Below are 25,582 nucleotides of genomic sequence, written 5' to 3'. Positions count from 1 at the left end.
TGTAATTTTTTTTTTTGTTTTGTTTTTTACTTGTATTTGACGGATGACAGTACAGACCATAGGGGAAAGGTAAACGCCAATCCGGCAATGCAAAAACAACTACACGGATACTACAACTAGCGATTTACCAAGCGAGTTTCTGTTGCTCTTCTTTTACCAGAGCACAATAAGGGATTGTGCGACTTATCCAAATATCAAATGATGGGACAAAGTGGGGAGAGGGTTTAACTATCAAGCAATAGAAACATTGAGAAATATCCAAGATATGTTGTGGATATGTTGCCGTACAAAGGAATGAATTGATTTTCATCGTAAAAAAGTTGGATCCCAAATATGGAACAATTCGTTGAGGGAAATGAAAATAAAAGATCAGACGTGACGGGTGGACACGACAAAAAAAAACCAATCATCAAAAATCTACTCGGAGACGTAACACTTACACACATTTGTTTGGTTTGACGAAGAGCGCCATGGAAGAATCGACTGTAGAATAATCGACATCAAAGACGAAGAACCAAGAACGTTATATGTAGAGACAATAATAGAGTGGATGATTCAAATATTATGAGGCCTCGCAATGGAAGACGTATTGAACATGTGAACAGCTCCGGCCAAAAGCAGATGCAGTCGGAAAGTCATTGGAATACCAAAAAGATCGTAGAGACAAACCAAAAACCCAAAAAATAATCCAAGTAAAAAAAGAGGGGGGAATTTTGAAAGAAAAATCAAAAAATGAAACCCAATGAAACAGCAACTGATATGAAACAAAAGATGACGCCGTCAAATCCAAATGTAGATACGGCGAATCAGTCGTTCGCTAGACAGTTGGTAGAATAGGTGACTACTAGTCCGCTGGCGGTCAAAACGGACGACAAGAAATGATTTTCTAGACGGCCGTCACAGCCTCATTGCTGGGCGTCGCAGGCTTCACGTGCCAGTTACGTATCTCCTCCAAACTGATCTTGGGCCTAATTTCGTCCATCGTGCGACGAAGTTTCTGTTTGAAAAAAGCAAAAAAAAAAGTTTTCATTAATAAATAACCGTCTGTTTAGTAGACGACTGCCGTATTGTATGTCTTGATTGAATTACCTCCATCAGGTTGCCCTCCTGCCTCCACACGACGTAGGCCATGTAAGCTGGAACGCAAATCATGGACGAGAGGGCTAATAGCAAGCCGATGAAGTGACCCCACCACGGGTAGTGGTAGTCCAGGTAAGTCAGAGGTGTGAACTCGGCCAGGTAAAAGATAAAGACGCCCTAAAATACCCAAATCAAAAGTTGTGTGACTCTCTAACAACTTTCAACAACTTCAATAAGGAAATTTAAAAGAAAAAGAAAGAAAGAAAAACCAACAATGCAAATGAGTGGAGTGGTGAAACACCAGCAGAATTTGAACCAACGAGTGGGATAATATCCAATCATATCCTTGATTCCATCGTAGAAGCGATCGACTCCGAATCCCCACGAAATGGCGATGCACTCGAAGAAGATGAGCCAGAGGAGCACCAGATTACTGCAGGCGTAAGTGTTGAAGAGCTGGAAAACGTACATGCCTCCCTAATGACAGAGCAGGTGGCAAACAAACACAACAAGTAGACAGGTGAAATCGACGCATCATTATACACGGAATAATTGATCAGCTCTGGCTACTGTTTGATTATTGCTATAGACATTAACCATAAGGGGAAAATGAGCTGCTGTCGGACTCGCCGCCGGGGGGGAAACACGTTCGAAAATAATTAAGTCATCAATTTTTCTTCTGTTTCTTTTGTTTCTTTTTTACCTGAGCGACGCAGGAGAGTCCAATAAGGAAAGAAACGAAACAAACAACGGCGATGAAAATCTCTTTGCGTCGGCGCAACAAGCGAGGCCACTCATCCACCACCGCCGTTATGAAGCCCTCCAGAGTGCAAAACTGCCAAACAATTTCAAAAGTCAATATTTCATTTCTGTTTCATCAAGACAAAAACAGCCGTAGGGCTACACCGTAAAGGTATGCATTTAAAAAGAAAAATGATTGATTGATTTCTAACCTGCGAATCCAATCCCAGAGTGATGAACATGAGGAAAAAGAGGCACGACCATAGAGGAGAAATCGGTAGCTGCAACACAGCCGACGGATACGCCAAAAATGTCAGTCCAGGACCTGAAAGTAGGAAAAACAATGAAGCAATGAAACGAATTTGAATTGTTTTACCCCCTATAGCGTTCAGCCTTATTTCTATATAACACAATTCATCTAGCCATTTGATTTCTCTCTAGTTAAGTTCTATTTTGCCGTCCCAGCACAAAAACCAATCATGTGTTAATCATTGCTATCACGTATAGAAAAGTTCAATGGTCTGCACACACCTGAAGCTGCGACTTCGCTGATTGGTTTGTTTTGTTCCTTGGCCATGAAACCGATAACGGAGAAAATGGCGAATCCGGAGAAGAAACTCGTCCCGGAATTGATGGCGCAGACTATCAGCGATTGCCTGATCAAAACAAACGTCACAGCACGATTATAGGAATTCTCTGTAAACATAGTACGATGATTTGTCGCCCGACACGGAATAGACAGACCAGACCCCAAACCACCCGAGATCTCTGCCCGAGACCACCACCGTTTCTCACCTGTAGACGTTGTTGTTGTATTGATTGTAGCTTCCCAAAGCGATGAGGGAACCGACTCCCAGACCGTAAGAGAAGAAGATTTGAGACACGGCATCAATCCAAACCTATTGATGGGAATGGAAATAACGTCCAATTCAACCGTTTGGCTGGAAGAGTGGAATAAGATAAAGAATTCGAAGAATAACTTACCTCCGGGTCTCGAAGCCTTGACAAATCCGGAGTCAGGTAGAAAGCGATACCTTCGGCGGCGCCGGGCAGAGTAACTCCACGAATGAGCAACACCGTCAACAGGAAGTAAGGGAACAGGGCCGTGAAGTAAACCACCTGGGAGGGTTTGGTGGTGTGGGAGGAGGACAAAAATCAATACGAGTCAAGACGACGCAAGACAAAAGGGCCAGCAGGAAATGAGACGATTTTCATTTTTCCTCGTCGTACATAAACATAAGAGAGAAACAATCAAAACGGCGAATGATTGGCCGACTGACCTTGCCCGTCCATTTGACTCCTTTCCAGATGCAAAAGTAGCACATGAACCAAACAGCGGCCAACGTTCCCACCAGTTCCCAGCGAAGTTCGCCAATGTCCTCCAACCCGTCCGAGATCATGAGAACGCGACGCCTGCGGTGGCACAAAAAAGAGACACAATTAATTTCAATCAAGTTCCTCTCCTCTTATTCTCATCGCATTGGAAGATGCCATTGGGTGGTCGGCCAATTGCTGGCCATGGCATATACAGTTATACACACGTACTCCCAGTATTCCTTGACGGGATCGGTGAGGTTGGCGGCCGCGTAGATGGTGCCGTTGAGGTTGTAGAAGGTCGTATTGCCCTCAATGTAGGAGGTGAGGTTCTGGCGCGAGTAGGCGCTCACGCACGTTTCCGTGTTCCACCAGTTGTCGCACGTGCCCCACGGTAGAACTGCAGCAGTAGAGAGATTAGAGTGAGTAATCAGCTAGTATATTGATAGTTGGTTATTAGTTGATATATACCTTTGCTGAGAGACACGAGGAAGTAGAAGAGGCACCAAGCCAAGATGACAATGTAGTAGATGTTGAGCCATGCGGCGTTGATGACGGCGGCGTAGCCCACACCTGATTGATTCGATCGGTTGATAGCATTAGGATCGTTCATATTACTACATCATTCAAGTATCATTCAAGTGACGTATAGTTTTGATCACCTTTGAAGAAGGGCGTGACTTTCCAGACTCCCAGGCCGCCAATTCCCAAGTACTGACCCAAGGCGCACTCCAGAAAAAACATGGGGACACCGGCGAAGAGAATCGTAATCAAATACGGCACCAGAAAAGCTCCTGCCAAATCAAATTACCACCATCGTGACGTAATCATAGCAACCAAAAAGGGGGGAAAAAAATATACAATCTACTATAATACAAATACATGTAAACAGCCGCCGTATTTTGTGTCATAATCAAAACGGGACAAAGAAATCCGGTGAAAAAGTCATCGACTATATGGAAGTTATTCGCCGCCGAAAAACCCCCGGTTCGCCCCAACGGTGTACGTACGTACGTATATAGGAATGAGAAGGAGCTCGGAATGAAGAGAAAAGCGGTGGTACGTTGCTGAATGATATGTGGAGCATGAGGAGAAGCGCGCGCTATCGATTCTGCCAGACTCTGCGGGTTTCTACTACAACAAGCGAAATAGTAGTCGAGAGAAGCGGAGACGGGCGAGAGAGAAAGAGAGAAAATAACCTTCGCTGCGCGCTGCTGGGGACGCTTCTCATTTCGCTCAAACTCCATCCAGCCACCAGGACCACCATCACGTACCCCAGCCCGCCCAGCCCAGCCCCGTCTATAGTAGTCTAGTATAGTAGTGGTACACTATAGAGAGGCGGAAGAAGAAAAGGGAGATGCTGCTGCTCCGGAATCTGGGGGAAAACGAGCGCCTTCAACTCGGCATTATTGATCGTAATCCAGGAGCGGGGAGCGCTTGAGTGATGGTTCGGCTAACTTTTTCTTTTGTTCAAGTGAGAATCTCGCGCGCTGGCGGGCGGGTAGCACCAGCGCATACAACACGTCCATATATGCACCGAGCCCCGCCGCTTATTAAGTAATCGAACCCGGCGGGCGACCCGACCCAACCCAACCCAAAAAGAAAAGAAAAACGGCCAATTTTTCTTTTCTTCTTTTTAAGACGTCAGCAGCAGGGCCGCCGTGTCAGGTGATGACTTTTTCATCTTTTATTTTATTTTTTTTTTCATTCCCCGGAAGCTGAAATATATTAGGTCACAGTGAATCTTGTTAACGTTGGAAAAGAGCCCAGCAGGAAAAATCGAATGATCTTCTGTTGGGTGGGGACGCCTCCTATATTGGCGATATGATAGGGGGCTGCATGGGCGCGCCAATCTAAATAATATACGGGAGGGAATAAAGCTCTAGCTGGTGCTTGGTGACTCTCTGGTGAATGAGGAAACAAAGGAAACGAAGAGAACGCCAGCCGAGAGAGAGAGAGAAACATTTTCTGTGTATATAAGATGTGTATGTATATACAAACAGAAGAAGATGAAAAGGACGTTCTACAGGGAGTCGAGGACGAAAAGCACAAAGCCGCGCTCCTCTCCTCTAGCTACACTCTAGACTTTTGGATATCCTATAGAGCTCACGAAAACAGAGAGACGACGTCGCATCATCATGGTTGGAAAGAGTCCAATTTCGCTGCCGCTCTCTCTCTCACTCTCTCTCCGAATTACAACATCACAGTCGAAGACTACTATATAGACGGGCGCAGGGGTGGCTGGCACACACAGACCAGCTCATAGCTCTTCTTCTTCTCCTTCTTCTTCTTATTCTTCTTATATAAGCCGCCCAGTCGAGGTGAAATTCCGCACCAGTGGACACGAGAAAAGCTTCGGTCAAATATGTTCCCAGGGAAACTTTTAAACGTCTCCCAGTTGTGTTTGATTTGATAGCCCCAATATACAGACCACCTCTCGGCAAAAACTATAGAGTCGTTTCCCCAGCAGCTTTGATCCCCCCAAAAATACATCAAGTCCTTCATCATCAACTGGATGTATACTACAAATAAGAAAATCGCTTGACTTACCGCCGCCATTCTTGTAACCTGAAATGAAATAGAAAAAAACATTAAATTTCAAACAAAGGCAGTTTTAGATTTGGGGTCCGAGGGAAAATGAAAAATGTTCAAATTCAAATTATTGCTGAAAATGGTGTTATTTACACAGGTACGGAAATCGCCAGACGTTTCCCAATCCGATGGCGTATCCGACGGTGGAGAAGATGAACTCGATCTTTGACGACCATTCGCCTCTTTCTGGCAGATTGTCGTCTGTTTTGACGGGCACCAGCGACGAATGGGACTCGACGATGGCGGGCGTAGCGGCGCTGACGGTGGGTCCTTTGCTGCTGGCGGCCGGAAGGAGCCCGTTGGATTCACCTTCGTCGTCGCCAAATCGCTCCTTGTTGGACTTGGATTTCTCCGACATTTCAGCCATAGCGATCCCAGCACTTTTGCGCTCTGCAATCCAATTCCAAACGCAGGTGATGACCGCTAGACGCTGTGTAATATCCTCTGCTGTGCGTTCAATTGATTTTGAAAAGAAAAAGAAAAAGAGAAAACTGGAATGAATATCGCAGTAGTTTGGAATTTGAATTGAAGGGGCCAGGCGCCAGCAGCTGTCAGCCGAATATGAAAAACTATGGGCGGAGGCGATTGTTTGTGAATAACTCGGTCATGAGCCGCTGGACTTGATGGGGATTGAGGATGACGTTTACACACTTGTAATTGAGATGAACAGCTTCCGCTGCGCTGTCGCAATCACTGGACGAGAAATCGAAAGACCAATAACAACTCGCTACACACACACAGCAGACACTGGATCGTAGAGTGTAGTACGTTGCGTGCTATATACTTGGCTATATGGCTGCTGCCGGGCCAGATTGGGAAACAAAACCAAAAAGACACAACACGTATAAAATCAGAGGAGGGAAAAAATAAAAAGCTCAATGCAAAATGAGAGACTAGTCAAAGAAAAAAACCGGGAAAACAAAAGGCATGAAAGAAATGATCCCGGGGCATTGCTGGGCGGTGGGGTGTTAATGACCATCTCCGCCGTAGAGTCGATCCATCATTTCACCGTCTCTTCTATACTATTCCATCCTGTCGTCGACGCCCATCTTTTTTTATTATTTTTTTCTCTAACAATGGCCGAATTGAAGGCCCGTATTTTTTTTCATCTCTTTCTTCTTCTTCTTTTTTTGGCCGTGCTGATTGAACTACTAGTCGGTCCAGGAAGTTGGTAATCACCGCGAGAGACTCTCTCAACTCGAGCGAGTCTCTCCATTGGCCAGTAAGTGATGTTTTACGATGTACCTTATATTCGAGCTGCTGCTGGCGGCCGGCCGGCTCACGACACGCTGAATTGGCAGTGATGCATCGAGCTGCTCTTTCTCTCAACAGACACAGGCCACTTCTTTTCTTTTCTTTTGGGCCCTGCTCGACATTATAATAGCGCGCGTAAAGGCACGTCGAGGAAATGATCAAACAAATTCCATCTTTTTCTCTAGCCGGATTTTAAAAAACCAAACCAAATGAAAGATGGGGATGACTCTAATAGTATTTAAAGCTGGGCGCCAAATCTCGTTGAAATTCCTCCTGCGACTATATAATCAAAAGGACGCGGACAATATGATGGGGACATGGCATATTTGAGCGGGGACGAAGCTGAAGGCGGACAATATCTACGTGTTTCGACAGTCTGTGGAACTCGTGCGGACGTTTTCCATTCTGCTCGTTCTTCCTCTTCCCTCTCCTCTGGAATGTTGGCTAGCTCTACTATGGGTCGGAATTGCCAACTGTTTACTTGATGACAATGCTGAGCTGCACCGTTCTTATAATTTGATTAAGCGGGTGGGTTTGATACTCGGTGGAAAATCGACCAATTTGCCCATCATTTTTTCATGACGTTCAAATCTTTCTGTCTGCCGGAATTTGATTCTTTTTTTCTTTCCTTTTTTTGTCCTGCGGGGCGGGATATTCAATTCGCATTTTCGACTGTCGCACCGAGCGGGAATCAACCGAGCCGATTTATCACCGCCAGCCATTCACGACGAGCATAGCGAACGCATCCAGTCGTCTGACGTGATGTCACGAATAGCAACACGCACATGAAGCTGCCGTGTCTATACTCTTATGTGCACGGTACCACATCAGCAGCACGGACGGACGGGATCGACGATCGATTCAGCAGCCCAACAACAACACACACACACATCCCGAATTCTATGATACACACACAAAGAGTATTACGGGGAACAACAAAGCTCACAGCAGCAGCACGCACAGAGGATTGTGGCCCTTTTTTTCTTTGGCCATAACATCCACCAGAGGAGCTTTAGATGGACTAGCATGGAGGGAAATGAAGTCAGATATCAGATTCACTTAACCATCTGCTCGCAACGACTTTGTATATGCCGCGCGCCAAAAAAGACGCCAGCACAGCCGCAACAACCCGAGTCAGGAAGAAGGAAAAAAAAAAGCTGAGCAAATCGATTGGATTTCCTGGTCGTTTATACTTAAACGACCTGTCCGTGCTGGTTGCCCGGAGACGCGCTCTCCTATATAGCAAAGGAGTCTATAGCTACACGTCGGTTCAACTCATTCATTATTTGAGTTTTAGCAATATTACTCAGTCTATATAATAAATGATGCAGCTAGACTATGGCAACTAGCACTACAAATCATTCCTCCGGGGCCTTGTTCTCAATCAAAAAACGGCCCCAAGAAGTTGGTGATGGCTGTGGCCAGTTTGGGTTGTTGGTAACAGCTTGACAACCCCACGGAGATTTAGAGGGCGACCGTATACTAATAAAGTGAAAGGCAACCAATGGGCCAGCAGCCGTATTAATACACCGAAGAGAGGAGGAACAAATGAAGAAAGAGAAAAAGAAAAGAAAAAAGGGGCACTGGCAACATAACAGTATCCTTTATTTATCCCTTGTGGATGTGCCGAGCAAGAAACCTCGGCTCGGTTCCTCATCGCCGCCAGTCACTTGCCATTTTAGTCTTGACAACTAATAAATTGGTTGGCTTAATCTCCGGGTCATCTCGTTTTATTTTCTTCTTTTTCTTCTTTCGGGGGGGAACCTATTTACTATATATAAAGAAGATGGCGAGTGTGCAGTCTATCTACTCGGCGATTCAATCACAGAATAGGGTGGGGACATTGCGAAAATTCACACAGTTATCATCATCGTCCCCCCGCCCGACTATACTAAATTATTCAATTTCCAGTTTTGGGAGAAAAGGTCGCGAGACGTGCAGATTGTGATTCTGATTAAGAGAGACACCAATAAATAAAAGTCGGAAGACTAAAACCAGAAGAGGAGTCTTTCAGCACACAAGAGCCGTTATTGTTTGACATTTGAAACGACATTGGAAATGGAACCTTTGGAAAAAGGTCGAGGATGGTCAGGTTTTTTTCTTCTTCTTCTTCTGGTTTTCACCATTTTTCCCCTAAGGAGGGGGGGAAATGGAGAGACACAGTCAAATGTTCTCAAATTCGAACTCGGTTTGAACCCTAAAATATTGGAAAGCCAAGAGATTGGTTGGTGGGTCTCTTATTTTATTACTCTCTGGTGCCCGTGATGGATGAGCGTAAAGAGAACTGCTGGTGAACTCTTCCGCGGGCTTTTCAGAACCTTTTTTCCGCCGAAACACGGAACGAGAGACGACGACGACGCTGCCTGCGACCGGAGTGTGTGTGTCTGCTAGACATGGAAAGCCCCTCTAGCCAAATTGAATTTCGCTTGTGTTAGTTATATAGATATTCTATCCGAGAAACTCTGGCGCTGCATGGCTGATGGGAGTGCCTTTGATTTCCATCTCTCGAGGCCTCCTCTTTTTTCCAACTCGACGTAACAATACTCACACATCAACTCGATATGATATTCTCATTGTTGTATCATTGATTGTCTAAGTAGCAACCATCGGCACTCGACTACTTGACATCTGGAGACTGGCCTACTCGACGGCAACGACGACGACGACTGGAGAAGCCTGTCGAGTGTGTGCGTGTGTGTGTGTTGGATCATCATCATCAGTCTGCCGAACAAAAGGACCACAAGAAATACAGAGAAAAGCCCCGGCTGATAGTCTCTTGATGTCACTTTGTTTTCCCTTCCTCCCTCTCCGCCAGGGCTCTTTCCTTTTTGATAATTTCACAGTGCATGTCTAAACTCCTACTCTGGCGGGATTACTACCATTTTTACAGGCACCGCCATCGTCGTCGTCGTCGTCTTGTTTTTTTCTTTTCTTTTTCTTTGGTCGTCTTGTAGATTTTGGGCGACGTTCAGCCGCTCTATTGCCGCGCTTGATTGGGTTATAGCCAAGCCCATGCAAAGAATCACAAATCCTCCGATTCGTGTTTCTATCCCTTCCATTGCTTAAGCCTATTTAGTCTCTTTTCTTTTTGTTTTCTTTTCAGTCTTTTCTAATAGACTTTGCGACTCGTTTTGACTACTACACACAACAAACGCTCGTCTCTCTATAATGCTTAAAAGCTGACACTTGCATCTGCAACATTGGCCTGCCATTTCCCATCGACAATGCCGTCCATCACGAGTACCTACATCAAACCAAATACAAACTGGCGCCCGTAACAATGCAATCGGCAATTCTATTGTGAGAGACGGAAACATTCGTCGTCTATAAGAATGGCACGGGAACGATATAAATTGCAGAGAAAAACTGACCTGGAAGGTGTCGGGTGAGTCGAGGGACGGATGGAAGAATGAAACGATCCGACCGAAAGTCAAGCGAAGATGAGCTGATGAGAGACAATACACGACGGCGACGACGACGACGGCGACGGGCGGCCAAGTTGTTGCTGGAGCTGAGGACAAGGAGAGAGAGAGAGATGAGAGAGAGAGTGAAATAGAGCAGGAGGCGTCCACACCACCAACCAACACTCACTGACTCGTCACTCACTGGCGTGGCTGACTGTACGACACGAGTCAAAAAAGAGAGGAGACACACACACACACGCACGGCCACCAGTCGGACGGGACGGTCCTGTGCTGCTCCTCCTATTCGTCCAACCAGCCCAGCCCGAAAGAGAAATAACTGATGATATGGGGAGGAGGAGATTGCCAGAGCTGCTGCTGCTGCTGGCCCAAGACCCAAAGGGGCTTTTGATGGACTTGGATAGAGCCAAAGAAGAAGAAGAAGAAGAAGAAGAAGAAGGAGGAGGATATGGATACTATACTGCTGGGTTTGCTCCCTCCCTACAGTCCCGTATAGGACGTCGAGTGTGTGCGTCTACTGTGGTGGTGGTCGAGTTATAGCGTTAGAGCCGATGATGTCCGCTAACACACACGCACAACAAGCGCTGGATCTATTCAACTCGATCTGGGCAAAGGCGAGATGTGCCGAGCCGCTCTATATACCGGTACAATAGTGGCAGCCAAACTGAATTCAAACTCGCCGCGCGCACGCTCCCTCGCTCCTTCCTCCTCCTCCTCAATCTCTACGGCAGCCACCGATCGTTAATGCACACGGCCGCCCTCCTCACACTCGCCCAGAGACGCAACACATCGACGTACACACACTTTTCTTTCTTTTTCCTTTTGATCGACGCTCACATCGAAATGAATCGACACAGCACGTCCCGATGCCGATGCCATTAGGAAATACTCACGCGCCATATCCATTGGCTCAACAATTGGCCGCGCTGTGCCATCGTCTTCAGATTTTCTTTATTTCTTTTCTTTTCGTGGGCTGGTTGATGATGGGACCGGAAGTATTTTATGAATTAATCCACCGAGACGGATCTATTTCCTGTTGTTGTTTTCTTCATCTTTTCTTCCATTTTCTCTTCTCGGCTGCGAGTAAAGAAGAAGAAGAAGGAATAAACGTCCGAGGCGCGCGCGCACGCGAACGCAGCAGCTGCTGCATTAGATCCGGAGCAACACAAAGGAAATAACCCCCCAAAAAAGGGAGCCGCAGCATCCAGCGGATTTGCTATTCTCAATGATTAAAAAAAGAGAAAGCCTAATAGGTTTACGTCGTTAATAAAGGAGAGAAAAACATGCCGATAGCGGCAAAGGAGACAAGATTTTGCCAAAGGCCACGGGAAGCTTTTTTGTGTATCTCCTATTTACAAATAAATCTCAGATCTCTGATGTGATCTGATGTTGATGAATTGGAAAACCTGTTTGATTATATCCCTTTCACTCATGCTCATCTCCGTATCTCATTCATTTGTCTAACTCTCCCGCCGGAAGAATGAAAAAACAAAAAATAACTGGGCAGGAAATGCGTGATGGATATCTCCGTGCACCTCAATGGCTCATTTGAAACCTACAAAAATGTTGATATTTCTTTATTGTATCTAGTATTAAGGTGGTTCCATATGTGTCGAGTCCTGAATTGATAGCACAACGACGCATGTCAAGCGTCGACTGTACAGTACAACATGTTGAGAAAAGAAAAATCGCCCAGAATCAAAAAGAATCAAAAGAAAAAACATGATGGAAAACATGAAAAAAGCAAACTTATTTCGCTCTATCTGCGTGCGACACTGCGCGCGTCAACTTGTGCGCCCTCCAACCCCGTAAAAAAAAAAGAAAAAAATGAGAAAACCCAATCGATAGACTCCAGATGCCGGAGCATCCGACGCACAGCTGCTCGGACACTGAGAAGACGGCAGATGCGGCACTGGGCACACACACACACACATCATTTTACCATATCTCTCTCACTTATTATTTTAGCCGTTTTTCACAAAAACAAAAAAAAAAAAGGGAAAAAAAACGACGACAACGACGATGAACAAAGAAAGACATTGATAAATAAATTTTACAAGAGCAAATGAAAGGCGGGAACGTTTGTATTGAACTCTTTTACTTCTTCTCTTCCACTCGTCCCATTCAACCGACACTCCAATTCAAGATTGAACCAATTGGGGAATACACGTACGACAAAAAAAGCGGAGGGTAGAGGAAAAATAGCCAAAGAAAAAGAAAATCAAGTGTGTTTTTTTGTTTCAATCGACACGTGAGCAAGGGGGTAGAAAAAGAAAGTAATATTATCTGGAAGAGGCGTGTCGGATGAAGGACGGTGGTTCAACAAGGTAAACAAACCAAGAGATACATTCTTCAGACATCTTGGGTGTGAATTTAATCGACCTTCTTTTTTCTGAGGATGACGAACCCTTCCATGATGGGGGTCAATGAAACGTAGTCTTCGGTGGCCAATTCGGCACGCTCGCCATGAGCCAAGAGGACGGGGGTCGTGTGCGTTTGGAATCCCGTGATGGTCTTGGGCTTGCCGGCCTGTCCCACCACGTCAACGGCTTGACCGACCCGGACAGAGACGGGCAGCGGTCGCAATTCCTCGTCAAAGGTAATCAGCATCCGCGGCTGGAGGGAGGCGGCCAATGTGTACAGCAGATAGTGCGACTTGCTCAGAATAACTAGAACAAAAAAAAAAAAAAGAAACCCATTGATTAACTGGGCGCTTTAATTGTGCTGCGAAAGTGATTACTGTTTTTGACGTCGAGGCAAGCGATAACAGTGGAAAGCAATCCGGCGACGGCCACCGGATTCATGAGTTGCCTTTCGCTGTGATAGGGCTGCAAGGTCAACGTGCCTTTGCCCAGATGTGTCAATCCCTGAGCCAGGCGGACCATAAACAGGGCGTTGGAATCCTTGGCGTGGTACTGGGCCAGTTGGCGTAACATGGCGGCCAATCTAGAAAAAGAGGAAAGTCAAGTGATGAAACCGGATGAGCCACTAAATTAGCTACGGAGAAACAGACGAGCGAGTGGATCATGACACATGACATTAGCCTTCAGTTTTGATTTCCTTCGTTAAACATCAATTAACTGCCAGCTCATTCATCGAATCAGTCAGCCCATCACACTCAACATGACGGACCACCAGACGTTTTCAGGAAACCACTAAACTCTCTAAAGATGTACTACTAACCCCCCCGCCACCCGCCACCAGCCAACGAAACGTCGTCTCATACCAAGGATGTTCATGTTACATTGTCAATAACAACAATGACGGGATACTAGGAGGGATTGTTGTTGACGTACCTGGCATTGTTGGTTCCGGCACCCACTAAACCGAGGGCCAGGATGCTGTTGAGGGCCACTTCAGAGTCGGAATCGTGGGAGAACTTGGAAAGTGTATCGAGGACATTCAAACGAGGATTAGAGACTGAAATCAATCCCAGAGCGAGTGGCACGGCTCGGCGGATGCAAGGCTCTCCGTAACGCAGCAAATGACCCAACGTGCGGAAGGCCATTTCGGCCCCAATGTCCTCTCCCATGCCAATGAGCGCAAGACCAATGACAGCCACGGCTTGCTGAGATGACAAATCCGCTTGGGCGCCGGAAGAGGCGGCAGCAGTCGAAGTGCCTGTTGCAGAACCTGCTGCTGCTGCTCCGGCAGCCGCCGCGGCACTTTCATCTTTTTTGACCGCCGTTTCTTTGCTCTCTTTCCTGTCTTCCTTTTCCTGGGGTTCGTGGTGCTCGCTGCAAATGTGGAGCAAACGCTGGACGCGTAGAACGTTGCCCGTCCCCGCAAACGCGCACACTTCAACCATCGTGCTGGCCATGGACTACAGAAGGAAATGGTGAGCAACTTTCCAAGAAAAAACAAATAAAAGTATTCAAACTACATTACTTTGAAGGGTTCGGCTAGAACTTCCAGAGCCAAAACAACGGCCTCGACGGCTTCTTGCTTTCCCAAATAAGTGAGACCCAATCCAAGAGGTAGGAAACGAGAGAAGGTATCTTTCAATTCCACTTCGCTCTTCTCCATGAGTGTTTGAAGCAAGGCTGAAGTGACGTCTCCGTTACACGATGCCACGGCTACTAGGCCACATGCAAGGGCGGCGACACCCACAACTTCCATCGACGACTTGGGATGTGAGAGGACAGGGAGCAGCAAGCTGAGCACGTCGTCGCGATTGGAACCAGCATATGCCAGTCCAAGACCTGAAATAATTACAAAATATTCAGACATCACTAACTCATCCCTCCAACTGTCACTGTGAAAACCAAAGAGGACAAAACTGACCAAGAATAGCACCAATCCTCATCACGTTGCTGCTATGTAAAACATAGTCAGAAAGAAGAGCCAAGGCAGGATCGCACTCGTTACGAACGCCAGTGTTGACAATACCGCAGGCTAGCAAGGCGCCCGCTTTAATGTATTCTTCCGATGAGTAGAGGTATTTGTCGATTTGCGTTAGACCACCATCAACATCCCATAAGAGCAGCAAGCCCAACGAAGCTGTTGCACTCAACATTCCTAAGAGAACAATTTGGTGAGTACAAACGGTTGCAAAACAAAACAGAATAGTCAATTCAAATACCGTGTTCCTTGTTTTTGTAGAGCCACTTGTTCCCGTCTTCCATTAGAAGTTTGTCCTGGCCAAAGGCGGCATTGACCAATCCATTAACGAAAGACGATGCCAAGTTCTGGCGGGCCGAATCTACTTGACCACCACCAAACGCAGAACGAGAATTGTTGTCCAGATGAGATTTGTAGATGTCCTCGGGGGTCTTGGGTTCCATGATGTCCAGCTATTGCAATATCATGCAGCATTCAGATTAGCAAAATTTGTTGACGAACGAATCCATCTCAAATATTACCTCTCGTGCCAGCGATAAGAAATGGTTGTTTAAGTGGGTATTGGACATGATTTCAATCAAGTCGTCGTAATCCTCCAACTCCTCATTGAGCTCAAGAAATATCTGTTGCCGCCCCAACATAAATGCCAACTGTTTTCGCATAGTTCTGAAAAGAAATATTAATATTTAAACCGTCCACGAATGTGCTTTGTTACACAAAGTAAGTTAACTCACCCGTCGTTACAAGCCAAAAAGACTTCTTCGATCAGTGCATGGTCATTGATCTGCAGAGCCAGCCTAAGTGCTTGTGGCCACTGTTGGAATTTACGGAAAATGGAAAGCGCTGTTTTCAAAAGGTTAACATTCTCGGGATCGGGAACATATGGAACGCAGCTGCTGAGGTAAAGGCAAACCCGGTTGTGGGCAGCTTCATCGACGTGTTGCTCCAGCATGTCCAACTGCTCAATTTCCATTAGCAAGTCGCATGCTTCGGCTTCAGCATTGTGAGTCATTTGAAAAGGAATAATTTGTTCAACAAGAGCAGACAACTGAGCTCTCTTTGCTTTGCCTTCATCTCCTTCAAAAGGGATTTCATCCCATTCCTGGGCAATTTCCCCTGCTAAATGCCTGAAATGAGCATGAAAATATTAAAAAGTTGACCATAACATTCCAAATCAAGAATTCATTACCTAACATATTCATGGCCCCATTCTACTAGTCCTTCTTTGGATCCTATCAAACGATATTGAAGGCATTCAGTTCCTTCAGTGTTTGTCATTGCCAAAACTGATATGATGTCAGCACAAAGGGCTTTGGTGTTGGGATCAGTAATTTTTTCGACAATTGTTTTCAAGACAGCATAATGAGGACGCAAGAACTTTAGGGGTTTGGGAACACTTGTCATTGAAGTAGTAGCAGCACAAATAAGTGTACGCATGATTTCTAGAGAGGGCATCCATAAGGTAGCATCATTCTCCGTCAACCTTTCAATAACCATATTCAGCTCATCTTGGAGCTGCTTATCTTCTTCAGACTACATGAGAGGAATTTGACAAAAAATTGCAAACTATGATAAGACGTCTTATTTGAAATACTGTCATTTTAAAGTGTTATACCAGTTCTTCTTCTTTCGGCGTGTCTTTAGCTTTTCCCTTTTTTTCCTTTTCATCCTTCTTTTTTTCTTCTTCGCCGTTTGGTGCAGTTTTCTTAATTTCTTTGTCAGCAGTCATTTTCCCTTTTAAACTGACTTGTCGTGATTGAAAATTTTACGATTGTGTGTAATATGACGAAGCTGTTTCCGCAAGCTGAAAACAGACGAAATAGACATATAAGCCGGGCTATGCTTCGTTGCCAAATGAGAATATGTTTGCAATAAAAAATTAAAGTTGTTTTATAACTAGGAATAAGTAATAATTTAATGAAATTCACAAAGTTTATTCTTGTAAAATAAACTTGCGAGAGAAATCTTTGTTACTTACTTTCCATTTTTATTACGTTATAACTAAATTTTTTTGCTGCCCAAAAATGTCGCCAGGAATAGGACAGGCAGGCGACAGGCCGTATAAATTATTTAAAAAAAATAAAAATCAGTTCTCTTTAAAGTTCTTTAAGATTTTGACTGTGGAAAGCATTATATGAAAAATATGCGATTTTTTAGAGAAGGAGGCCAATGGTATTATACAGCCTTTCGATTTCTCTACTGCTTGACAAGCCAAAGTTAGGTTAAATAAGCCCGCAAGTTGTAAGTGTTTTATTTAATGTTTCTAAACTATTATTTAGTTTAGCTGTTTCTGACGAAAAAATCATAAATCCAAATTCTAAACGAAATTATGTACTTACTTATATAAAACCATTCATGTATGTTATCACCTCATTCAATATTATATAGACACAAAAAAGACTCACTGATTGATTAGAAAAAAAACGACACTGTAGCGCGAATATCATCCAGCACAGGCAACATTCACCTTATCTAGTTATTTCCGCATATATTAGTTAGGCCTAATAAAATCCATATTTTCATGTGTCCAACACTAATAGTCTAATAGAAATAAAATTAAGTGCTGAATACAAACAAATTTAAGTGCTGAATTAAAACTGAAAAAAAAAATTAATAAAATGTTTCATCAGCGAGGAACTTCGTTTTTATATTTACAACCGTGAAGACACGTAAACAAATGTAATGTGCCCGAGGCAAACGTAGCAGTACATATTCGTCGTCTCGAAACAGCTTAAAATTCAAGCTCTGTCGCTCCATATTCCACACAGCGAGACGGATCGGTAGGAAAAAAGTACTGGCACTTTGTCATCAGTCTTTTCAGCCCTTGGATATATTTACGTTGAGTTTCATCGTTCAGAACATGTGCAACGTGTTTGGAAAAAATTTTCTCTCGACCTGTACGTGCGTGAATACCAACCATGGTGACACCGATAGGCCATGGAGCATTACCAATAGCCATTTGCTAAAAACAAAATAGAAATAAGACGGCGAATCAACATAAGAAGAACGATAGATAATTTTCACCGACACCTTACCAAGTACGCATCATTTGCAATGACGTAATTTCTGTCAAGTAAATGGCCAACAATAATGGTTAAACTGTCGAGAATATCGTCCTGGATACTTTTATTGCGGAGTTTCTTGAACAGTGGCTTTAAGTACTGCTGCGTCTGACCGTAAGTTGCTGAAGCTCGTTTACCTTTAACATACAATGGTTAGAAACAACCCAACAAAGAGATTATCAACAGGAAGACACAATACCTTTTACGCTTCTTTTTTCGGCTTCGGGACGACTATTAAGTTTTTGACCCCAGATTTGAAGCAGCAATCTAAGTAGTTGGCTAATGATTTTCAAATCCAAATCACCGTTTCCTTTTCCCAAATCTTTCGACTAAGAGAATAAATTTTGTTAGGAATATACAAAAATTTCAAAGTAATTTAAATTGCTCTAACCAATTCTAAAATTTCTTCGTAACTAATTGCATCTGCGATGACTTTTACGTCACCAGCCTTGGGCTTGCTTGAACCATCATCTGACTGGTCATCTTCATCTTTTTTGGTGGCAAGAATGTCATTCAGATAAGCCTCATCTACTCTTTCCATAGCTTCTTGGAAATCATTACGAAGACCCTAAAGATCATAAATCACAAAAAATATTGATGTTTTTTGCTGATATACAACATTTTTCTGTAAGGATTGTTACCCTGTTGATTTCAGGTTCTGAAATTTCCAATTTTCTAAGTCTTCTGAAAGCCTCAATGTCTGATTCACCATACAGAATAATGGGTTCATTTCTGTCACGCAATCTACGAATTACTTCTTTTCTAGGAAGAACCGCCACAGTTACTCCATCTTCCTCTAGAACTAGAAAAATAATAACAAATAAAAAAAACATTGTTATCTCTGAAAATGTTATGTAAAACTTTTTGGAATACCTCCTCCTTCATTATCAGCTATTCTGCTAGGGCCTTGTCCATCAGACAGCTTAACTGCAAATGAATTTGCATGTTTTTTTATATATTCTTCCTTCTCTTTCGCAACCAGATCTCCACGTCTGAAGTATTTTTTGCTTGAAGGCTAAACAAGAAAGTTGATGAGTATTATGTAAAATTTCAAATAATTTTCCACCTAACATTATTTAGAAATACACAATTCGATTGTTCTATGCATTTCCATCTGTAAATGATTATTTGAAACTATGACAATGCACAATGAAAATGAATCTGTTGTTTTGAGTAAGGAATTATATTTTTAAATATACAACGATCTTGATGAAGCCCAACTTACCATAATGTCTTTATCTTGCAGCATTTTGCGCTTGCGTTCCATTTCAGCTTTCAAAAAATCCATCTTAATAGCGTTTATATTTTTCCAGATTTTCAGCAATCAAGATTCAAGATCAACAACTTTCGTCGTAGCACAGCACCATAGACTGCGAAGTAAACTGCATAAAGATATGCTTGAGTATGGCTTGAGACTATGAGAGTGCCACCAGAGGCCCAGAGGCCAGAGCCATAGACAAAGACCACTGGTTGATGCTGTGCTATCCTTTTAGCCCTATCCCTACTGACCCCGAGCTCCCGTATCGATTGTAGTGCCTCTAGCGGACAAAGTACTGTACTGCACCGAGGCTACGAAGGGTTTTGCAGACGAAGATTGTTTTCCTTCTGTCTTGGTAAAATTCTTTGCTGGCGTTTAATAGTTTTAGGTAATTTTGCCTTAAAAATTTTTATTAAGAAGTCAAATTGTATTAAATTTTGACATTAGCTAATTACAAAAGCAGAGAAATCAATTAATCATTGCAATTGAATAGAAGTAAGCAGAGTGTAGAGATGAAAACGTACACTAGAGGGCAGGACAAGTAATACGGGGTTGGAGAAATCGGAGGAAGGGTAGCAAGAATTCTGGCGACAGTTGGCCATGTTAATTTTCTTATGAAGAGCTTCAACCAGTGGTCTTTGTCTATGCCAGAGCTATAGAATGTGCCGCTAGGGGCAGGTTGAATGTTTTGGAACTTTGTTTTCATCTATTTTTCTATACTATTTTCCCGTTTCATCAAATCAGAATAAAATAATGATAAAAAAGGTTGATAATTTAAAATACAAATTATTATTCTATTACCTCTCTGGCAAAGTGATTTAAATGGTTTCAAATTTCAATAATGGAATAATCCGATCCGGCAACCGGGGAGGCAAAAGGAGAGTGCAGAACTGCAGACGATGCCAAGCTTTTGCAACTAACTGAGTCAAAGTGATTCATTCATTATTCATCTGTGTCAGTGAAATATACTCCTCTAGAAAAGTTGGAACCAATTCGTACCTCATCACATAACAGGTAAATAAATTTAAAAGCTGCCATTGAGTGTAAAAGGGAAGCCGAAGTGTCTGTGTGTTAGTTCAACGAAGGGCAACAAATAAACAGTACCAGATTCTGTCAGCATGCTGATTTCGTGCTTCAAAAGCACGGTTTTTTGGGAAAATAATGTCTGTCTCAAACTTTCTTCTTGAATTCATCAGGCCCTTCCCTGCTAGCACAAGATATCCATAGGATATCCTATGTTAGTCCCTTCATCCAAGGGACGTCTCGCCCTTTTGGGAACAACTAGGGATATCCATAGGATAATTTTTTTTGGTCGTCAAATAGACGTCCAATTTTTACGTCCGAAGGATGGAAAAGTTGGACGCATTTAGGACAATAAATATTGAATGTCCTGTTGACATCCATCTACCTTCCCAGTTCCCACCGTATATAATCCATACATGATAAAGTCTATAAATATCATATTGGAGATGAGCGGTGTAATAAAACATTATTTTAACTTAATTATCTGTAAATCTACGATATGATTTCTTTGTAATTATAAAAAATACATTAATTTTTGTAAATATTAAATTGAAATAAAATCTTCGCTTTATTCCATATTTAATATTCTCTCCTCCTTAAAATATTGTTGCAATAATTCAATCTAAAACTTTATTACTAAGTGCAAATATAAGAACTAGGTTATTATTCTATTCATTGTACAATTAAAATAAGGAAATATGCCACATTAGATGAAGACGTGGCAAAGAAATAAAAATGCAGCAGCATCGGTGAAAGAAGTAGTTGGATGGGTGACCCGACTCACCCGCGCCAATTTCTTTTCTTCAATCCCCAAAATTTTCTTTCCCTACTATGTCCTTTGGTGACGTCCATTGACTGTCCACGGTGGGACATCCTTGGGCGCGACATTTGGATGTCCCGCGTACGGACTCAGGACGGACCGATGGGATATCCCATCGTCCGGAAAGGACACACACAGTCCGTCCTGGCGACGTAAAATTGCTAGCAGGGTTCCCAATACCCCACGAATTATTTCATAATATTCTATCTGTATTAAAGAAATCGAAGTTGCGTATATGAAATATCATATTTTACGTTTTTAGCCATTTCTCTTCCAGATGTATCGATTGTTGAGGATCTCTATCCCTTTCACCAAATATTTATGGTTGCAGAAAGCTGGGAATTTCAGACCTGGCAATGCTGAAAAGTCCCTGATATTATTTTAACAATGCATTTCCCATACGGAAAAAATGTCAAAAAATTATTAATTTTTCCAGTGCGAATAAGGCGTTAAATTTTCCCATAGTCAGTCAAAGCGAATAATGAGGATGAACTTAAGTATTACAATGCCACCCAAAAGTGAATTAACTCCTATAACGTCTTATCCATAAAGTTTTGTTATGGTTTTTCTCCATTTTTTACGCATTTTTGGTTCCATTAACGGAACGCGCCATCTCGTAGACACCCGTGACAACATATTTGATAAAAAAACTTCGGGATTATACTGTTCCGTAACTGAATGAAAGATATTGATAGTGAATATGTAATCCTATTGGCAATTACAAGAAAACTAATAGGTCCCGTTTATTCGACTGTGCATTTACAGGTTGAATAAAAATGAACAAAGATAAGAAGAAGAAAAAAAACACAAATTGTAAGAAATCGGAGGCTAAATCGCTTTCAATTTCTAAAGCCGTGGAATCATCTCCGTTGAAGATATTGCGAATAAAAGAAGAAAAGGAACGAAAAGATGAGAGAGAAGAGTCGTTCATCGATAGTGATACAGAAACGATCTATTCTCAATATGATCAAGAGGAGCCGGTTGCAGTGGAGGAGCAGATTGCCGAAGAAGATGAACAAACTGCTTGGACCAGCGATGCGGAAGAAGAGCCCATTGTCACAAAACGCTCACACTTCACAGTGGAACGTATAAATTTACCTCCAGTTTGGCCGACAAAAAGAAGAAAGACGATGGATGATAGTCCAGCAAGTTGCTCCACATCACCGAAACAGATTCACTCTTCAGCCAAAGAAGGGTCTACTTCTGAAACCGTCGATCACGAGGTCGAAGCACCACGGTACTTTTCAGGAAAAAAGATCGGTCTCAGGTATGCGACTTTGAAATGTCGTGGACCTCGGGTGCTTACAGCACACCCGTCTATGTTGGCCAAACGAATGAACTCTGAACCTGTGAAACTAAACACGCGGAATAGGGCTGATGCCAAAAAGATCGCTCATCAGAAAGCCATTAATCGTAATTGGAAGGAAGTCAGACATTGGAGCGTTTGGAGACAGTCTAGAGTTGATGATGATGTACCGGGGTTGATGTACCAAGAGAAAGCGATCAAGTTTGCTCCAGTTGCACCTGAAGGCACAGTGCTATCTGAATTCAATCCAACATTTGCTCCCATCAACGTTTTCATGCAAATGCTCGGTGGATGTAGTACTTTGGACTTCTTGCTAGAAGCAACCAATAGCTATATCCGCAGCTCCTGGAGATACGACTTAAAAGGCAGGCCACCGTCTCGAAAAATTGGAGGCAAGCCTGAAGGCAAGAAAAAGCCCGAAATGCCAATAGATGGCTTAGTCACCAGACACGAACTTTGTGCGTTCCTCGGCATACAGTTCCTGATCGGTTATCATCGTCTACCGGAGCTGTCAATGTTTTGGGAACGTCAACCTGACTCCGGCTTTGGTCTAGGAATAGTTCAACAAGCGATGACGCGTGAGCGGTTTAAATTCATTTCCAAACATATAGCTTGTGCAAATACGGGTGAGTTACACGATGAGGAACAGTTGACGGTACGGCGTGATTCTATTCAAAAGATCCAACCGTTGGTCGACATACTCAATGTTCGTTTCAATGAATGTCGCAAGCCTCCCAGGTGGCAAAGCATCGACGAGAGCATGGTAAAGTACAAAGGCCACTCGATGCTTAGGCAGACATTGAAAGGCAAGACGATTAAGAGAGGATTCAAAATTTGGAGTCGTTGCTGCACTCAAGGGTACACTTATATGCTCGGGATCTATCGCGGGTCTCAGTTGGGTGCAACGCAAACAAATAGAAACAACGAGGCGGTGGAGAGAGTTGTTCTCGATCTCTGTCGGACCCTTACAGAGCAGGGACATGTAGTGACCCTCGATCAGTTTTTTACAAGCATAAGCCTTTTGGACAAGCTCAACAGGAAGGGGATTAATGCTGTTGGGACTATTCTTCCAAGTCGTTTGAACCAACCGATCATGAAGAAGAAAGAGTCGAACCTGAAGCCGGGCGAATTTGTAGCCAAGTTCGGTGGTGAGCCGGGAACATGCCAAAAAGGTCTCTTTATCTGGAGAGACATTAAATCGTTTCGTCTAGTTTCCAACTTTCACGGCTCAGAGATTGTTGAGGTCAAAACGAAGCAGAGCGACGGTTCATTCCGAATGAAAACTTGTCCCAAAGCAATCGCCGAGTATGTCGATAATATGGGCGGAGTAGACACGGCGAACCAACTGCGTTCCCTTTACGAGAGAGACCGAAAATCAAAGAAATGGTGGCACCGGCTCTTCTACTCTCTCATGGAAACGTGCCTAGTCAACAGCTGGATATGCTTCTGTGACCTGGTGAGTTTGAAATTGTCAAAATTATAGTTTTCTTTGCTTACACAACAACTGATTTTTTCTTGTCTTTTATAGACCAAAGAGGATGAAGTAACACAGGAAAAATTTCTGAAAAATGAGTCGTGTATGGATCTTCTCCAGTTCAAGCGCAGCGTTACGCTTGGGCTTTTGACCTACGGCCTTAACTCCGAAAAATTCCAAGCTGGTCAAAAAGGTCGTTCGATGCCCATCCTTCATCCCATGCCAACTCCAGGGCCTAAGCGCCGCAAAAGCAGACTGAGTGTTCGAGATGAACTACGTTTCAGTGCTGTCGGACTTCATCTACCAATTTTCGACGAAAAGAGAGGAAGATGTGAGTGGTGCCAGGCAACAACTGAGTGCAAAAGGGAGTCCCGACCTTTTTCTCGCTGCACTCAATGCAAAGTGTTTCTCTGCCTATCAAAGAAAAGGAATTGTTTCGTCGAGTATCATGGTGGAAGTTTCTTACAAGATGACAAGGATCCTTTGCAAGCGGAGGAAGCTGTCTATTCTTCCGGAGATTTTAATCACGAAGCGGTTGAAAAAAATCGTTTGGCAATTTTTACTTTATCCGATGAATCTGACTTTGAATTAGATGATCGTACGAGAAGATTGTTAATTTAAGGACGATAAGTAACCACAATAAACTTTTTCAATTGTTTCAATTGTTCTTTACTTCTGTCACCTATCAATGAATTGTCCTTAGCAAGAGAAAAATAGTGAATGGTGTTTGGCGTACTAAAAATTATGAATCGTTACTCAGATAGGAATTCCTGTCCCAGCAGTGTCATAGACGTGCCAATGGAGAAGATTGTAGGTCGTATCAACATGACGTACAGTCGAGTAAAAAAAGATGTGCAGTACAGTGCTGGTCCACTTATAGAACCGCCCGATCATAGAACCATTCCGAATATAGAACCGAAATGGCTCTGCCGTGTTTCAGCGCCACCCACGGCACATTGAATAACTCGATGTTACTTGATGTTACTTTTACTCAATAAGCTTTTACGTATGGACAAAATCGAAGGTAGATGGGGATGGGATCAAGTGCTCGCATATCGAACCACCCGGTTATAGAACCGCGCACAGGCCGGTTCTATAAGTGGACCAGTACTGTACCCACCTTAAATATAAGCAACAAGAAGATATCATTCGCCGGGTATACAAAAAAAAAAAAACTGAAAAGAGTCGTTTTTGCGGGTTTCCGTTCTGTACCCTGCCTCTAACTAAACTTACTTTACGAGTTTTTTACGTTTAAAGTTTCGACTCCGTGGCCCGCCTCTAAAACGCAGAAGGTGGCCTATTCATCACTTGATTCTTGGTGCATTAGCGCTGGCGCTGGACCAGTAAAAAATTTAAGACAAATAAATATGTAGGCCTACAGGCTAATTGATGTAATATAGTTTCAAATCAACTTACGACTCATTTGGGCTGTTTTGTGCCATACGTACAACACAGTAGATCCAAAACGGGCACCTGGCAATCGTCGACAATAAGTAACAATTACATTGTTAAGTAAGTCCACCATCGTAACTTTGACCAAGAGGTTTGCCTAAGCTATCCCGGCGATGGCAACAGGCACAGCCAAAATGAACTGATGAAACCCCTTTCCAATTTCGTACTGTAAGTTGTAAAGTCGAAGGCCAAGGTTTTATTGTAATAGATCATTCACCTGCTGAAAACCAAAACTTTTAAAACCACCCTCTTTAAAAAGAAATGAAAAAGTAACAAGGAAGGATAAATAAAAACACAAAATAATTAAATTTTATTTACACATCCAAAGACAGATAAATATAGACTAAATAATAACTCATTGAAATTATTCTTCAGAGGTTTATAACGAAAATATATTTTATTCATTCAACATTGGATAACATTCTCTTGTCTGCCAAAAGGAT

The 25,582-nt window shown here is 43.2% G+C and overlaps 4 protein-coding genes across 5 annotated transcripts; 1 reads left to right on the top strand and 3 right to left on the bottom strand.

Moving 5' to 3' along the window:
- On the bottom strand, window positions 1-11,008 carry LOC124200907 (sodium- and chloride-dependent GABA transporter 1-like). Of its 2 annotated transcripts, none has more exons than XM_046597269.1 (15): window positions 10,353-11,008; window positions 5,821-6,174; window positions 5,686-5,703; window positions 3,798-3,929; window positions 3,607-3,708; window positions 3,367-3,535; window positions 3,102-3,234; window positions 2,806-2,940; window positions 2,617-2,720; window positions 2,353-2,477; window positions 2,034-2,146; window positions 1,784-1,915; window positions 1,354-1,557; window positions 1,090-1,257; window positions 1-997 (listed from the first exon to the last, which is right to left on the bottom strand). In XM_046597269.1, the coding sequence occupies exons 2-15, from the start codon at window positions 6,092-6,094 to the stop codon at window positions 887-889; spliced, it is 1,920 nt and encodes a 639-aa protein (XP_046453225.1). In that variant the 5' UTR covers window positions 6,095-6,174; window positions 10,353-11,008; the 3' UTR covers window positions 1-886. The 2 variants fall into 2 exon arrangements, with proteins under 2 accessions (XP_046453225.1, XP_046453226.1); XM_046597270.1 differs by having other exon boundaries at window positions 5,821-6,171.
- Window positions 11,009-12,469: 1,461 nt separating this feature from the next.
- On the bottom strand, window positions 12,470-16,597 carry LOC124200906 (26S proteasome non-ATPase regulatory subunit 2-like). Its single transcript, XM_046597268.1, has 10 exons — window positions 16,360-16,597; window positions 15,934-16,277; window positions 15,479-15,871; window positions 15,266-15,410; window positions 14,986-15,196; window positions 14,688-14,921; window positions 14,292-14,605; window positions 13,700-14,226; window positions 13,144-13,349; window positions 12,470-13,072 (listed from the first exon to the last, which is right to left on the bottom strand). The coding sequence occupies exons 1-10, from the start codon at window positions 16,471-16,473 to the stop codon at window positions 12,777-12,779; spliced, it is 2,784 nt and encodes a 927-aa protein (XP_046453224.1). The 5' UTR covers window positions 16,474-16,597; the 3' UTR covers window positions 12,470-12,776.
- A 773-nt stretch (window positions 16,598-17,370) lies between these two features.
- LOC124200905 (pre-mRNA-splicing factor 18-like) lies at window positions 17,371-19,266 on the bottom strand. The gene is made up of 7 exons (XM_046597267.1): window positions 19,032-19,266; window positions 18,680-18,821; window positions 18,448-18,608; window positions 18,198-18,374; window positions 18,006-18,135; window positions 17,780-17,943; window positions 17,371-17,706 (listed from the first exon to the last, which is right to left on the bottom strand). Exons 1-7 carry the CDS (start codon window positions 19,092-19,094, stop codon window positions 17,476-17,478), a joined length of 1,068 nt encoding a protein of 355 aa, XP_046453223.1. The 5' UTR covers window positions 19,095-19,266; the 3' UTR covers window positions 17,371-17,475.
- A 682-nt stretch (window positions 19,267-19,948) lies between these two features.
- Window positions 19,949-24,345, top strand: LOC124201188. Its single transcript, XM_046597679.1, has 3 exons — window positions 19,949-20,078; window positions 21,673-23,669; window positions 23,742-24,345. The coding sequence occupies exons 2-3, from the start codon at window positions 21,684-21,686 to the stop codon at window positions 24,306-24,308; spliced, it is 2,553 nt and encodes an 850-aa protein (XP_046453635.1). The 5' UTR covers window positions 19,949-20,078; window positions 21,673-21,683; the 3' UTR covers window positions 24,309-24,345.
- The last annotated feature ends 1,237 nt before the right edge of the window (window positions 24,346-25,582 follow it).

The sequence above is a fragment of the Daphnia pulex genome, chromosome 8, assembly GCF_021134715.1.
Source record: "Daphnia pulex isolate KAP4 chromosome 8, ASM2113471v1".
In the NCBI taxonomy this organism is placed as follows: Eukaryota; Metazoa; Arthropoda; class Branchiopoda; order Diplostraca; family Daphniidae; genus Daphnia; species Daphnia pulex.
The sequence above is the reverse complement of the archived record's forward strand: the minus strand, read 5'-3'. Positions and strand labels throughout refer to the sequence as shown.